The sequence below is a fragment of the Chionomys nivalis genome, chromosome 3, assembly GCF_950005125.1.
Source record: "Chionomys nivalis chromosome 3, mChiNiv1.1, whole genome shotgun sequence".
In the NCBI taxonomy this organism is placed as follows: Eukaryota; Metazoa; Chordata; class Mammalia; order Rodentia; family Cricetidae; genus Chionomys; species Chionomys nivalis.
This window is the reverse complement of record NC_080088.1, coordinates 62,538,505-62,553,784: the sequence shown is the minus strand read 5'-3', so window position 1 is coordinate 62,553,784 and position 15,280 is coordinate 62,538,505. Positions and strand designations below refer to the sequence as shown.

At 41.6% G+C, this 15,280-nt stretch overlaps 1 protein-coding gene across 1 annotated transcript in view; it reads right to left on the bottom strand.

Moving 5' to 3' along the window:
- Nucleotides 1-15,280, bottom strand: part of Pak2 (p21 (RAC1) activated kinase 2) — a 69,292-nt gene that overhangs the window by 31,579 nt on the left and 22,433 nt on the right. The window contains exon 2 of the mRNA XM_057764349.1: nucleotides 10,886-11,092. Coding sequence (XP_057620332.1) covers nucleotides 10,886-11,072 — 187 coding nt within the window. The 5' untranslated portion in view covers nucleotides 11,073-11,092. The remainder of the gene's footprint in view (nucleotides 1-10,885; nucleotides 11,093-15,280) is intronic.

Here is a 15,280-nt window from a genome sequence, read left to right as displayed (position 1 = left end):
GTTTTTTTTTTTTTTTAACCTGTGTCCTGTCTGTCCTGGAACTCACTTTGCAAACCAGGCTGTCCTTGAACTCAGAGATGGCCTGCCTCTGCCTCCCAAATGCTGGGATTAAAGGCGTGTGCTACTGTATTTGGTCCTCACCCATTGCCTTTTTAAAACACTGTTGGATTACCACTGTAAAAATTTTGCCAAGCCGGGCGGTGGTGGCGCACGCCTTTAATCCCAGCGCTCCGGAGGCAGAGGCAGGCGGATCTCTGTGAGTTCGAGACCAGCCTGGTCTACAAGAGCTAGTTCCAGGACAGGCTCCAAAACCACAGAGAAACCCTGTCTCGAAAAACCAAAAACAGCAACAAAAAATTTTTGCCAAGATTGTTTATCTATGTTCAAGAAATGTGTAGCTCTCTCTCTTTTGTAATGTTTTTGATTTTGGGTATCCAGGTAACGTGAAGCTCATTAAATGTGTTGGGAAACATTACCTCTATTCAATTTTCTGGAAATTGTATAGAACTGGTAATTACTTGGCCCTTAAATATTTCATTGATGTACTAATGAAGCCAGGCAGGTCTTAAGATTTTCTTTGTGGAAAGATGTAGACAGAAGTTTCTGTCCCACGCAGTTCTGCACCAATTCAGTACCAAATGAACAGAGTTTTATATTAATTATAAACTATTTGGCCTATTGCTCAGGCTTATTACTAACTAGCGCTTACAACTATTTCACCCATAATACTTGTCTATGTTTAGCCATGTGTGTTGGTACTTTTTCTCAGTAAGGCATTCTCATCTTGCTTCCTCTGCATCTGGCTTGTGACTGCCTTTCTTCTTCTCTCAATTCTCTTAGTGTTGTTGCCCTGCTTACTCTTCCTGATTAAACCAATATTAGTGACAACTCTTTACAGTGTACAAGAGCACTGTACAAGTACACAGCAGAAAGAGTTTAGCTTTTCTAGGAAATACGGTCTTCTTTAATATTTTCTTTCTTTTTGAAAAATAAGCTTTGAAAATCTGTATCTTTTAAGAAAAGAAATTTCAGTCAGGTAGTGTCAAGCACACTTATTTATTTTTCTTTTCTTTCCTTTTTTTTTTCTTTCCCCCGAGACAGGATTTCTCTGTAGCTTTGGTGCCCGTCCCGGAACTAGCTCTTGTAGACCAGGCTGGTCTCGAACTCACAGAGATCCGCCTGCCTCTGCTGGGATTAAAGGCGTGCGCCACCACCGCCCGGCCTCAAGCACACTTTTAATCATAGCACTTGGGAAGCAGATGCAGGTGGATCTCTGGGAGTTCGAGGCCAGCCTGGTCTACAGAGCAAGTACCAGGACAGCCAGGCCTACACAGAGAAACCCTGTATTGGCAGATAAAATAATTCATTTTCCATAATTTGAATTTATCAGTACATACTTGTACAAAACATTACCTTGTGTCTTCTCAGTGGAGACTGAACCTGGACCCTATATGTTCTATCCTGACTTTTACCGCCAACCCCAGCAAACCTTTGATTCTACCCTAACATGTAAGTTCATACAAAAATGTTATATAAAGAAGTGGATTTCCTAAAGGTAGTTTCGGCTACTTTACTTATTGTTTTTGCAATCACTCGAACCAAGTTTTATTATTCTCTTCCATCTCTTGTGTCACATTTACCTGTTTAAATTGTACAATCCAATGAATTTTACTATATCTAGAATTCCATAAAATTATCACCATGTAACTAGCATATTTTTATCATCCCCTAAAGAAACCTTGTATCCATTAGCACTTTTACCTTACTGTAACCCTTCATCAAATAATAATCTTTTGTCAGTATATTTATTTTCATGTGTATGTGGATATGCATGCTTGAGAATACGCCCACTGCTTGTGTGCAAGGTACCTCAAAGGCCAGAAGACATTAGATGACCTAGAAATGGAGTTACAGCAAGCTGCCAGCTGTATGCTGTGAGTACTGGGAACCAAACCTAGGTGCTCAGTGATCTTGACCACTGACTCATCTCTATATCCTCCAGTTTTTTAAAAAAGTAATTGTTTTTCTTAACATGTGTTAGTATTTTACACAAGTATATAAGTGATGTAGGAGGGTCGGTCATCTGTCTATGTGTTACTTTCATTGGTTAATAAAGAAACTGCCTTGGCCCTTTGATAGAACAGAAAATTAGGTAGGCGGAGTAAACAGAACAGGATGCTGGGTAGAAGGCAGTGAGGCAGCTGCCACGGGGTCAGACGCCATGGAGGCAGCCGCCAGGTCAGACATGCTGAATATTTCCTGGTAAGCCACCACTTCGTGGTGCTACACAGATTATTAGAAATGGGTTAGTCAAGATGTGAGAATTAGCCAGTAAAAGGCTGAAACTAATGGGCCAGGCAGTGTTTAAATGAATACAGTTTCCGTGTAATTATTTTGGGTGTTAAGCTAGCCGTGCGGGAGCCCGGCGGGACAAAAAGCAGGCCTGCCTGCAGCTCCTTCTACATATAAGCATACCACCTACGTGAAGTGCTCATGCAGGTCAGAAAATAGCATCGGATCCCTAGAATGGGTACTAGGAATCAAACCCAGGTCTTTGCAGGAGCAGCACGTGCTCTAACAGTAAGTCACCTTCCAGCCATGGGTCTTTCCCCCTATTATTTCTATTTCCCTCATTCTATTTAATTTGTTCATTATTTGCAACATATGACTGTTTTCTTTTACATTTCCCATCTGGGTGCTTTAAAAAAACTGTGGGAGAATTTTCTTGATTATTTTATCAATATTTCTCAATAATTTCCTTCTATCACATTTGTTCTGTTAATTTTTAATACTGATTTTCCAAGAATTATTTCTCTTCATTCTTCAATCATTTCTTCTTTCTGAAAACCCTTATCTTGTTCATGAACTTGTCTTTGTTTCTCAAAGACCATGTTGTAGGTAGATACATGATGTAGGCTGGGTTTTCTGGTTGTTGGTTTTCTCTGAAGTGGAAGGCTTCTAACTTTCTGTTTAATAAAATTACCTGATTTTTGGAGTCAGAGTCTTGCTATCTGGCTCCAGCTAGCCTTGATTTCACTTAGTAATCCAGGCAGGCCTCAAAGGCATGTGCTATCCAGTGCTCTAGATGTTTTCTTCAGATGTCTGTTGACCCGCTGCTGTTCACTCTTACAGAAAAACATTACACAAATAACTGGGAGACCAGCTAGATCAAAGATGAGGATGAGGCTCAGGCTCAGAGTATATAATGCACCTTCCTCCAGAACACTTTGCTTATCCAGAGAAAGCCCCCACATCTAGTCTGAGGGCCAGGACAGACACAAAGTACTGGGAACGTTCTCAAGACAGAGGAAAGGAGCTCTGTGTGATGACTTGGACCAAATCTGTATTTTTTTATTCTGATGCCTAAACTTTTCTCCCCTCCATACAGTCTTTAAATCCTGAGTCACTCAGATTCTTTTTTTTTTTTTTTTTATTTTCGAGACAGGGTCTCTTTGTAGCTTTGGAGCCTGTCCTGGAACTAGCTCTTGTAGACAGGCTGGCTTTGAACTCACAAAGATCCACCTGCCTGTCTCCCAAGTGCTGTGATTAAAGGTGTGCGCCACCACCGCCCAGCTGTCACGCAGATTCTTAAGAGAGGAAAAATGGATCCCTTCTCTCACACACTCCATTTTGCAATCGCCGTCTCTCTGTCCACTCAGGCAGGTGTCTTCTTTCCACTGCAATCTTCCCAGTGCACATGAGAATCTTGGACACTACTGCCTTTTCCTTTCCTTTACCCTTATAATGACTTAAAAACAAACAACACTTAAGTTGACAATTTAGTTGGGTCTTGGGGTTTGGCACACACACAAAATATAAAGATTTTAAAATAAAAAAATAAAATATTGCAGTATCTTAAAACCCAAATCTGTTTAATTCCACTTGTTTTTCTCAAGTACTTGCTGTATTTTAGTAATCTCAGGGGGAAGAGCAAAGTGTTTTTAAAACAGAATCTGAAGAATCAAAAATTGGTCAATATGTCATATTTAACCAACAAGATTCCACTGCACTGCTGTTGGATAAATCTGTACATAGACATGCTAGTGCATGCTGTTCTTTGCTCCCAGAGATACTACTAATCTAACACTCACAGGAAACAATACCAGTTTTGGCCAGTAGTGACACATCTCTGCAAAATGTCGATGCTTTATCTAGATTCTCCAGGTATACATATCTACCAACAAGAGATGTGGCAAGCAGGAAGGTCATGCCAACTGTGGAAAGGCAACTATTAAGCTTGCATAAAATTTTGTTGTCTTTACTACAACACACAATTACATCTATCATAAGCAACCTTTCATTTTCCACCAGATTGACTTGAGTAATCTCAGGTCAGGACCTCTAGTTCTTTTCATGTCCCCAGGCTTCTAACTCATTATACTGCAAACAGGACAAAGGATTTGTCAGCTACTAACTAATAGTTTAATTTGTATACCATTTTTGTAAAGATGACAGAAACAAATCTTGTGTATTAAGAAAATGTTTCTTTTTATTTTATTTATTTCTTCTTAAAAATTTATTTTGTATACAGTGTTCTGCCTGCATGTATGCCTGCAGGCCAGAAGACGGCAGCAGATCTCATTTTGGATAGTTAATGAGACATCATGTGGTTGCTGGGCACTAACTCAGGACCTCAGAAAGAGCAACCAGTGCTCTTAACCTCTGAGCCATCTCTCCAATGATCTTCTTTTTAGAAAGTCCTTTGCAAGCCGGGTGGTGGTGGCGCACGCCTTTAATCCCAGCACTCGGGAGGCAGAGGCAGGCGGATCTCTGTGAGTTCGATGCCAGCCTGGTCTACAAGAGCTCGTTCCAGGAGAGGCTCTAAAGCTACAGAGAAACCCTGTCTCAAAAAACCAAAAAAGTCCTTTGCAGAGGCTTTTCTCCTGTTACATCAGGTACTTCACCATTTCCCAATGCGTACGACTGGAAAACAATGTCATTTTCTTATATGACCTTGATCACAAATACCCAATCCAAGGTGGGCATCAACAGCCCCAGTCCCCCATTTAACATTCCAGCCAACTGTTTCACAGGGTGACTGAGCTATGCCAGAATTACAAAAAACCAGCATAGCTCCAGGGACCAGATTATAAGGAAGGACAGCTGGTGTGAAAGTTCCCTTTCCTAACACAATGAAAAAGTCCAGTTTAAATCAGCAAAGAACAGCAAACAAGTATGGGGAAGAGGAAGAAAGAGAAGTGAGCAAAAGCATTGCTCGGTTTTACTGTATCTAAGGTCCAGCAGCTTCTCCACCTTTGGGAAGTTAAAGAATAACAGCCTAGAGATGGACCTAGACAAGGAAAATGACGAGAGCCAGGTGGCTCAGTGGGTAAAGATGCCTGCTGCCAGGCCTGACAACTGAGCTCCATGTCGTGGACGCACATCCTGGAAGGAGACAAACAAGTCTCACAAGCTGTGCTCTGATCTCTACACATGCACCACAGTTTGCAGGCACATGTATGCACACACCTACAATAAATATAAGTCTTTTTTGCTTGTTAGTTTGTTGAGACAGGGTCTCTTGTCTCTTTCTTTATAGCTCTGGCTGTCCTCAAACTCATAGAGATTTGCCTGCCTCCTAAGTGCTAGAATTAAAGACATGTGTCACCTGGCCTAATATATGTATATATATTTTAGAAAGTGTTTCTCTGTGTAGTTCTGGCTGTCTCAGAGTCACTATGTAGAGCAGGCTGGTCTTGAACTCACAGAGATCTACCTGCCTATGCCTCCTGAGTGCTGGGATTAAAAGCGTGCACCACTATACCCTTTTGTTTGTTTGTGCTTATCTTTATTTATTTATTTAGAGATAGGGTTTTTCTGTGCAACAGTCCCTAGCTATCACAGAACTAGCTCTTATACACCAGCCTGGCCTCAAACTCACAGAGATCCGTCTGCCTCTGCCTCCTGAGTGCTGGGATTAAAGAAAGGTGTGTGCCATCACTGCCCAACTATGTGCTTATCTTTTCAATTAAAGAAAAAAAAAGGAAAGAAAGAAAACGACACAATATCCTAAAACTAAAGTCTATTGAATTCCACTTGTTTTTTCACAAGTACTGGTCATATTTTAGTAGCCCCTGGATGAGGGTCAAAGTTTTAGAAACAGCATCTGATAAAAAAGATATGAAAGTAAGCCTCAGAACAAACACATATTAGACAGACCTGCTCTATAGATTGGTTGTAACTCTAGATGCCAACATTGGGCAGAAATAAATAATTCTGCAAGACACCCTAGCTTTGGAGAAATCTATTCATGTTTAAAAATAAGTCAACTTCCCACTTTTGCTTGTCAAAAATAATAATCTATAAGATATCTACAGATAACAGATCACTTGATGGGAAGTAACAGACCATGGAAACCTCTCTGACTCACTTCTAAAACCTTTAAATAACAAAACAGCAGTGGCGGGAAGGACAGGAGGTAAAATTCTGAGGCTCATGCTGACATGAAATTTAAAGTCACTGCTTTTTTTCTACAGTTGACCTAGCTGGAGTCACAGAACAGCCTCTTGAGAAGCTGGGCCTGGGGGTTCATACCCACCATCCCAGCACTTGGCAGAATGAGGCACAAGATTGTGGGGCATTCCAGAACAGAAAAGAGGAAGAAAGAACACTTATCTACTTAAATGAAGACTCCTCAGTTTCCAGTCCAACAATCAATCAGTGTTATCTCCAAATTCATGAAACTAAGTTTGTTCCATAACACAGAAGAAAGAGTCTCAAGGAAGTAGGTGAAGTATAAACCAGTATTAATATTAGCACTGGATTTCTGGACAAGAAAGGATGTTTACGTAACATCTTCACTCTTCAAACCCCATCGGATATGTAAAGTGCACACAAGCTTAATAATTGGGTGTAAAACTGCCTCGGCTGATGAACACTCAACACTAGCTATCTAACTAGAGCCTATAATAAGCCAAGACAAGGGCTCATTGTCATTTTCATTATTAAAACTACTAAATTGGCTTAAGCCTCCTGCAAAAGCCCCACAGTTTTCAAGGTAGTCTTAGACCTCTAAGAAAACCTAATTTCTATACTGCTACCAGTCTCCTTAAATTCTGCAATGGTTGCTCAGGAAACAAGAAAAATCCGAGTTCTACAGCACAGAAGACCCTTGTGACCAGATCTTCCCCACTTTTTCATTTCTGTTGTGTGCAGTTCCATCTGAATGTCACACTTAGCTGTAATGGTCATGTGCCCTCTGTTTTTAAATCACACTGGCCTGCACTCAGTGCCACGGTATACCATAACCCCGTGGTCAGGCCACTGACCATTCTTTTCTAGGCATAGAATACACTTTAACCACTGCTTCATTCTAACCCTCAAGCTCCATTTTGCCTTAGAAAGCCTTCCTAAAACTCCAAATTAGTCAGGCATATTACACTACCATTGTGTCAGTCTTCATAGTTCACAATTACATGTTACGACACTCTGTCCATCTCTCAAAATGAACCTAGGGCCTCACAACATGCTAAGGCAAGTGCACTACCCATGAGATAAAGTCCCAGTTCCACTAGCTTTTGGACGTGTGTAGTAAGGGTAGGGACATTATCTGCTTTGCTTATCATTTAACACAGAGTATGCAAACATTAACAGGCAAGCAAAGGATCCCTTCAGTGAATTTGTTATAAAAGGCCTAATTCTTGCCGGGCGGTGGTGGCACATGCCTTTAATCCCAGCACTCAGGAGGCAGAGGCAGGTGGATCTCTGTGAGTTCGAAGCCAGCCGGTCTACAAGAGATTTCCAGGACAGACTCCAAAGCTACAGAGAAACCCTGTCTCGAAAAACAAACAAACAAAAATAAATAAAAGGCCTAATTCCATAGGATTATGTCAAACTGACAAGATTTTCCAACACACAAAAAAGGTCAACAGAATTGAGGAAACAACCTGCTGGATGGGAGAAAATATTCAAACTAATTAATCAACAAGGGATCAATATTCAGAGTATATTAGGAACTCAGCAATCAACAAACAAAAAACAAAATAAAAAAATTAAAAGAAAACCCTACAGAAAACTGACAAAAATAAACAGGTGATCTAAATGGATTTTTTAAATGAGTTTTGTTTGTTTCTTTTCTGACACAAGGTCTCACTCCAAAGCTTTGGCTGGCTGGCCTGGAGCTCACAGAGACCTGCCTGTCTCTGACTCTCAGTGCTGGGACTATGGGACTAAAGGTATGTGCCACTACTTTTAGCCCTGACAAACAGTTCTTAAAAGAAGACATGTTGCCGGGCGGTGGTGGCGCACGCCTTTAATCCCAGCACTTGGGAGGCAGAGGCAGGTGGATCTCTGTGAGTTCGAGACCAGTCTGGTCTACAAGAGCTAGTTCCAGGACAGGCTCCAAAACCACAGAGAAACCCTGTCTCGAAAAACCAAAAAAGCCGGGCGGTGGTGGCGCACGCCTTTAATCCCAGCACTCGGGAGGCAGAGGCAGGCGGATCTCTGTGAGTTCGAGGCCAGCCTGGTCTACAAGAGCTAGTTCCAGGACAGGCACCAAAGCTACAGAGAAACCCTGTCTCGAAAAACCAAAAAAAAAAGAAAAAAGAAAAAAGAAAAACCAAAACAGAAAAAAAGAAAGAAGACATGTTGACGCTTTATCAGCTCCTTCTGACTGATATAGAGGACAAAATATTACATTATCACTGAAAAATAAGAAAAAATTTTTAATTTCAAATCACAACTAAGGATCTCAGAAGACTGTATTCTACAATATAATCAATCTTTTTTTTTTTTTTTTATGTGCATACCCTGAAGGCCAGATGTCTACATTGTCTGTATCATACCCTACCTTACTTTCTGAGACAGTGTCTATCATTGAACCTGGAACTCATCAGCTGGCTAGACTGGCTGACCAATGAACCCTTGGGATCTGCCTGTCCCCTCCCTCCCAATTCTGGGGTTACAGGTACACTCTGCACATCTGGCTTTTTATATAGGGGTTGCAGATCAAATTCAGACCTTCATGCTTACAGAACAAGCACTTTACTCAGTGAATCTCATTTCATATCCCCCCCCTTTAATTTATGTGTGCATGTGGTATGTGTTTAAATAAGAGGACCATTTGTGGGTGTTTGTTCTCTTTTATTATGTGGATGCTGACACTTGAACTCAGGCTTTCAAATTGCCATTCTTCTTCCTTTTCCACTGATATAGTTCAAGATCCCAGCCAGTGGGCCAACCACAGTGTGCAGGTGGTTCCATCTTGATTCTAGATCAAGCTGACAACTGATGCATGTACCTCAAATATCACTGCTATAGTTTATTTTATTTTTTTTTAAGATTTTATTTATTATGTATACAGTGTTCTGCCTGCATGTACACCTGCAGGCCAGAAGAGGGAACCAGATCTTATAGATGGTTATGAGCTATCATGTGGTTGCTGGGACTTGAACTCAGAACATCAGGAAGAGCAGTCAGTGCTCTTAACCTCTGAGCCATCTCTCCAGCCCTATGGCTTAGTTTATAAATGACTTGTTTGTTAATGGTTCATACCCTGGAGGCTTGATCCCCAGTAAGCAGTGTTCTATAAAAAGCAGGCCATGGTTCTGCATGTCTGTAACCATTCATGCTCCCTGCAAGGTGGAAGCAAGAGGACTAGCAGTCATAAGACCTGTCTCAGTTATAGGGAATGTCTAAACAACAAAAATCCACCAAACAATAAAAATGGTATAGAAAAGTAGTTGGAACTTTAAGGGGAAGGACCTCATAGGAGTAATGACCACCTTCAGAATGGATTAATGGTGTCAGCACAGTAATTTCTGAGGGAGCAGATTCTCACAAAGGGTAGCTGCCCCTGCTGACTCTTCTGCTTCTGGGTTTTAAACATTCTGTAGCTGGGTCCTCTTCTGAATCTTCACCAAGCTGTGACATGGACCTGATTAGACACTGGGGTTGTGCTGTTTGGAGTTTCTAGCCACCAGAAGTACAGACGGAATAAACCTCTTTGAGGGGAGTGGAGTGAGGGCTAAGACAGTTCACTACATAGTCTTGGATGACCTGGAGCTTACTATGCAGACCAGGCTGGCCTCAAACTCATGGAGAGCCACCTGCCTCTGCCCTTTGAGTGCTGGGACTACAGGTGCACACCACCACACCCACATAAAGTACCTATCTTCTCAGATACTTTGTTAAAGCCACACAAAATAGACTAGGGCAATCACAAATCCCACTAATGTCAGGAAGCTGTATAAAGGTCTCAGAAAATGAAGGTAAGAATAGAAATTCACTTTCTGTAGCAAGCAGACTGAGCAAGCATTCACACTTTAATAAGGTAGTTTTGCTGGGCATGACAGCACACATTGCAGGCAGGAGGACCAACAGCTTTGGCTACACAATAAGACGCTGAATGAATGAATAAGTCTTTTTTTGGGAGGGGGTAGTTGTTGTTTTAGAGACAGGGTAACCCTGTGTTTTCTAGTCTGACTTTGAACTCCTGAGTTCAACTGATCCTCATGCCTCAGTCTTCCAAGTACTAAGTAAGGGTTTGAGGCATCAAGCCTACGAGAGTCTGTTTAATAGTGCCTATTATCAAGAGTTTTCTTTTTTCTTTGTTAAGGTTTATTTTTATTTTATGTGTATGAGTATTTGCCTGCGTGTATGTACCTACAGCACAGGTATGAGAGGTACAGGCAGCAGTTGTGGAGAGCAGAAAAGTGTGTTGGATCCCCTGGGACTAGAGTTAGACAGTGGTAAGCTGCCATGTGGGTGCTGGGAATCAAACCTAGGTCATCCTCTGCAAGAGCAGCAAACGAGCGTAACTCCTGGGCCATCTCTCCAGCCCTCAAGGGTTCTTGTAGATCTGTCTATTATTCACCATAGACAATATCAAGATGGGAAACACATCATGTGCCAATGTGAGACTTCCGAAATCATAGCAGCTGTTTACCTTTTTCTGTGCCTGAGAATATGGAGATAATTTTGTTCCTGGGTTTCTTTTCCTCCGGAACAGAAGGCAAAGGTTTCAAACTGTGATTGGCCGATAAAGGATCTTTTCCTCCGGTGCTAAAAATGGTACTGCTCATTCGCACAGGAGGTGCTGGAGGCTTGTCTTCTAGTTCTCCGTTATCAGACATGATTCAGATTATGAAATGGCCTGGAAGAGAGAGGCAACATGCAAAACATTCAATTAATAACAAGGTTAAAGACAGCACAGACAGTAATTACTACAATTGCAAATTAGAAAATGTGATCCAGTTAGTTACATTAGCAAAATCTGGATAAATAGATGATAAACGATAAAACAAATTTGCCTCAATAAAACCAATCTACACTGAATGCTTGAAGAATATGTTCACGCTAACACATTACAAGTGATTTAATTAACCAATGATTCTGAGATGATTCCAAAATAAAAACGAACATGTTTGTGTGTTGTCCCATTTTGGTCAACATGACACCAACTAGAATCACCTGGGAAGAGAAAACCTTAATTGAGGAACCGCCTCCATCAGACTGGCCTGTGGGCAAGTCAGAGGGTAGTTTCGTGACTAATGACAATGTAGGAGCGCCCAGCCCACTCTGTCCTGGGAAAGCAAACTGCGCACGACATGGGGAACAAGTCAGCATCCCTCCCGCGCCATTCCTTGATAGCAGAGTGCAATCTATACATCAGCCTTTTCTTTCTTTCCCTTCCTCAATTTGCTTTTGGTCAATATCTTGTTTTAAATTTTTCATAATGTATCCGTGTTTTACCACAGCATTAGAGAAGCAAATTAGAAAAGTTCAATTTTTTTTAACGTTTTTATTGTTATGTGTTGTGTTTTTGCCTGTGTGTGTGTGTGTGTCTGTGTGTGTGGGTGCGCGCGCCCACCAGAAGCCAGAAGAGGGCGTCAGATTCCCTGGAACTGGAGTTACAGACAGTTGTGAGCCCCATGTCGATACTGGGGATCAAATCCAGATCTTCTCAACAGCAGCCATGCTCTTATCCACCAAGTCATCTCTCCAGCCTGTTTGTTTTTAAATAATTAGGCCTAGAACTCGTGGGGCTCCTCCTGCTCCAGCTTCACAAGTGCTAGGATTATAGGCATGGCATGCCACATAATATGGAGTCTTAAGAAAAACTGATTTCTGCGGGGAACAAAAGCTCTCAAACAGCCACACTGGATATCTCTGGTAGGTCTACTGTTAGAAGCAGAGATGGTCCTTGGCTCTCCTTTATATGTGCATAGATGTGCACACATGCAACGAAGGCCAGAAGTGGATAAAGGTATCTTCCTCAATAACTCTATACCTTCTATTTTTCAGACAGGGTCTCTTATTGAAGCCTGAACTCAATAACTGGACCGAACGGATGGCTAGCAAGCCCCAAGGATCCCCGTTTATACCTTCCTAGTACTGGGAGTGTAACAAACACCTGGAGTTTTATGTTTGGTTGGTTTTGGTTTTTCAAGACAGGGTTTCTCTGTAGCTCGGAAGCTACACACACACACACCCCACTCACACTGGTCTTAAAAACAAAAACAAAAAAATGGGAAGAATAATCTTAAAGTTTACATGGAAGCACAAAATACCAAGGGAGCCAAAATAATCCTTAGCAAATAAGAATGTGGGAGGTAACACCATACCTGAGCTTAAGTTACACTATAGAGCCATGGTACTGGCACAAAAACAGACACACAGATAAACAGAACAGAAGACCCAGATATCAATCCCACAGATTAAAAAACCTGATTTTTGACAAAGATGTTAAAAATATACACTGAATAATAGATAGCCTTTCAACAAATGGTGCTAGGAAACTGGATGTTCATATACAGAAGAATTTCATATTTAATTTTCACAAAAGTCAACTCCAAATGCATCGAAGATCTTAATGTAAGAACTGAAATTTTGTAACTGCTAGAGGAAAAAAGTTTCTAATACTGATGTAGTCAAGGATGTTCTGAACAGGGAAACTCTGCTAGCTATATAGCTTATAGAGGTTTAATATCAAACAACTATGTTCGTTGTCATCTACAAAGCAGAACTGAATCTCTGTCTCTCTCTGTCTCTGTCTCTCTCACACACACGAGAGATAAAAAAATCTCATAATATTTGAACTAAGTTTAATATTTTGTTTTGGGTCTCTTTCTATCCATGTGGCCCATGAACCACAGGTTGGACATGCCTGACAACATACAAACTAAAAAACCTAAATAACAAGAAATCAAACACCCTAATCAATACATGGGCTAATGAAATGAACAATTCTCAAAATCAAAATACAGGACAGTGGGGTGCCCCAGCAGGTAGAGGTGCTTGCATCCAGGTCCGACATTCTGACAACCCTACAAAGTGACAGGAAGTAAACTGAATTCCACCCATGTCCTCTGGTACTGTTACAGTCACAAACACATGCACACAAAATAAATCTGAAATACAAACAGCAATAAACATAAAAAATATCCAACCTCAATAAACCATCAGGGAAAAGCAAATCAAAGCTAGGCTGAGATTCCAGCTTAACACTTGTTAAGAACAGCAGTCATTAAGAAAACAAGTAACAATAAATGCTATCTGAGAGTCCAAAGGGAGCCCCTTCAGCATTACTGGTTGGAGTGTCCAGTCATTATGAAAGCAACCATGGTCGAAGAGTGGGAGGAGTAAGAACATGAGCAAAGAGGTCAAGACCATCACGGGGACACCCACTGAAACAGCTCGCCTGAGCTAATGGGTACTCACCAACTCCAGATGAGCAGGGAAGGAACCAGCATAGGACCAAACTCGATCCTCTGAATGTGGGTGACAGCTGTAGGGCTGGGGCAGACTGCAGGACCACTGGCCGTGGCATGAGACTTAATCCCTACTGCTTGTACTGGCTTTTTGGAACCCATTCTCTTTGTAGGGAGGGCCTTGGTCCTTCCTCAAAGTAATGTGCCTTACCCTCTTTGAGGAGCGAAGCAGGGAGGGAGGAAGGTGGAAGGAATGGGAGGCGGGAAGGGAGTGGGAACTGGGATTGGTATGTAAAATGAAAACAGATTTATTTTTTTTAAAAAAATACAATTAAAAAAGAAAAAGAAAGTGACCATAGAGGCTTCTCCCAAAACTAAAACAAGAACTTATGTTGAGACCCAGTTATGTCACTGATGGTTTTACCAACAGACTCCAATTCAGCATGTCACAGAGACACAAGAAGGCCAGTGGCCAGTGCTCACTTCAGCACTATTCCAGAGCTATACTATAGCACAGACATAGGGAACCATGAAGAGGATAAAGAAAATCGGGACTATACGTGACTTGGAAGTACAAGTGTCTAAAGGGACAAAGTGAACTAATGAGACAGGCAAAGAGAATGGAGCACAGGGCATTGTGTGCTATGGATGCTGGAGTCAGGCTCTGAAAAGCTGACACATGGAACCTGACTGATCTGAGTACAAAGATAAAGGTAAATGTATAACATGCCCAAGAATCAGTGTGGCTACGATGCCAAGACTATCTGTCACCTTGTAATGCTCTGCTCAGAAACATAAGTGACACACCCCCATAGCTAACCTTATTTACATTCAAGTATAGTTATGAAATTGACATTTATATTTAAATTATTTTATGTGTGTGTGTGCTTGTGTGAGTATATTCTGCCTGTGTGTGGGTGCCTGAGGAGGACAAACAGGTATCTGTTCCCTTGTGTTGATGTTCTCTGAGTTTGTGAGCCACCAGATGTAGGTGTCAATAACTGAACTTGGTCTTGGTCCTCTTGAGGATAACTGCTGAGCTGCCTCTCCAGTCTCCTGTCTTTGTTTTTTAATCTTCCTGAAAGTGTGCACGTGGATGCATGTGGAGGTCACAGGGCAACTTCAGGTATGAGCCCTTGCTTTCCATCACCTTTTGAATCATTTACTGCTGAGTATGACAGGCTTTCTGGCTCATGAGCTTCTGGGAAATTCTCCTGTCTCTGTCTTCATCTTGTTGTAGGAACACAGAGAACATATGTTATCATGCCTGGCTCTACATGGGTGCTGGGGATCCAAACTCGGGTCCTGATGATAGTTTGCCATGTGCTTTACCCACAGAACCATCTATCCAGTCCTACCTCTGCTTTCAATTCATTTATTTATTTATTTTACACGCACACGAAGGAACAGCTTGAGAGAGTGAATTTGCTCCTTTCACTGTGTGGGTTCTGAGGATCAGACTCAGGTCATGGGGCTTGGAGAAAGCTGAGCCATCTCACTGGCTCTTTAGTCTTATTAAAAGAGTCAGTTACAGCAGCTAAAGATCCCTACCTTATGTAAATTCTGATATAAAAGTATGCATGTTGGGAAAACAACTCCTCAGTAAACAAGTTTTAAATGGTAATTGGATA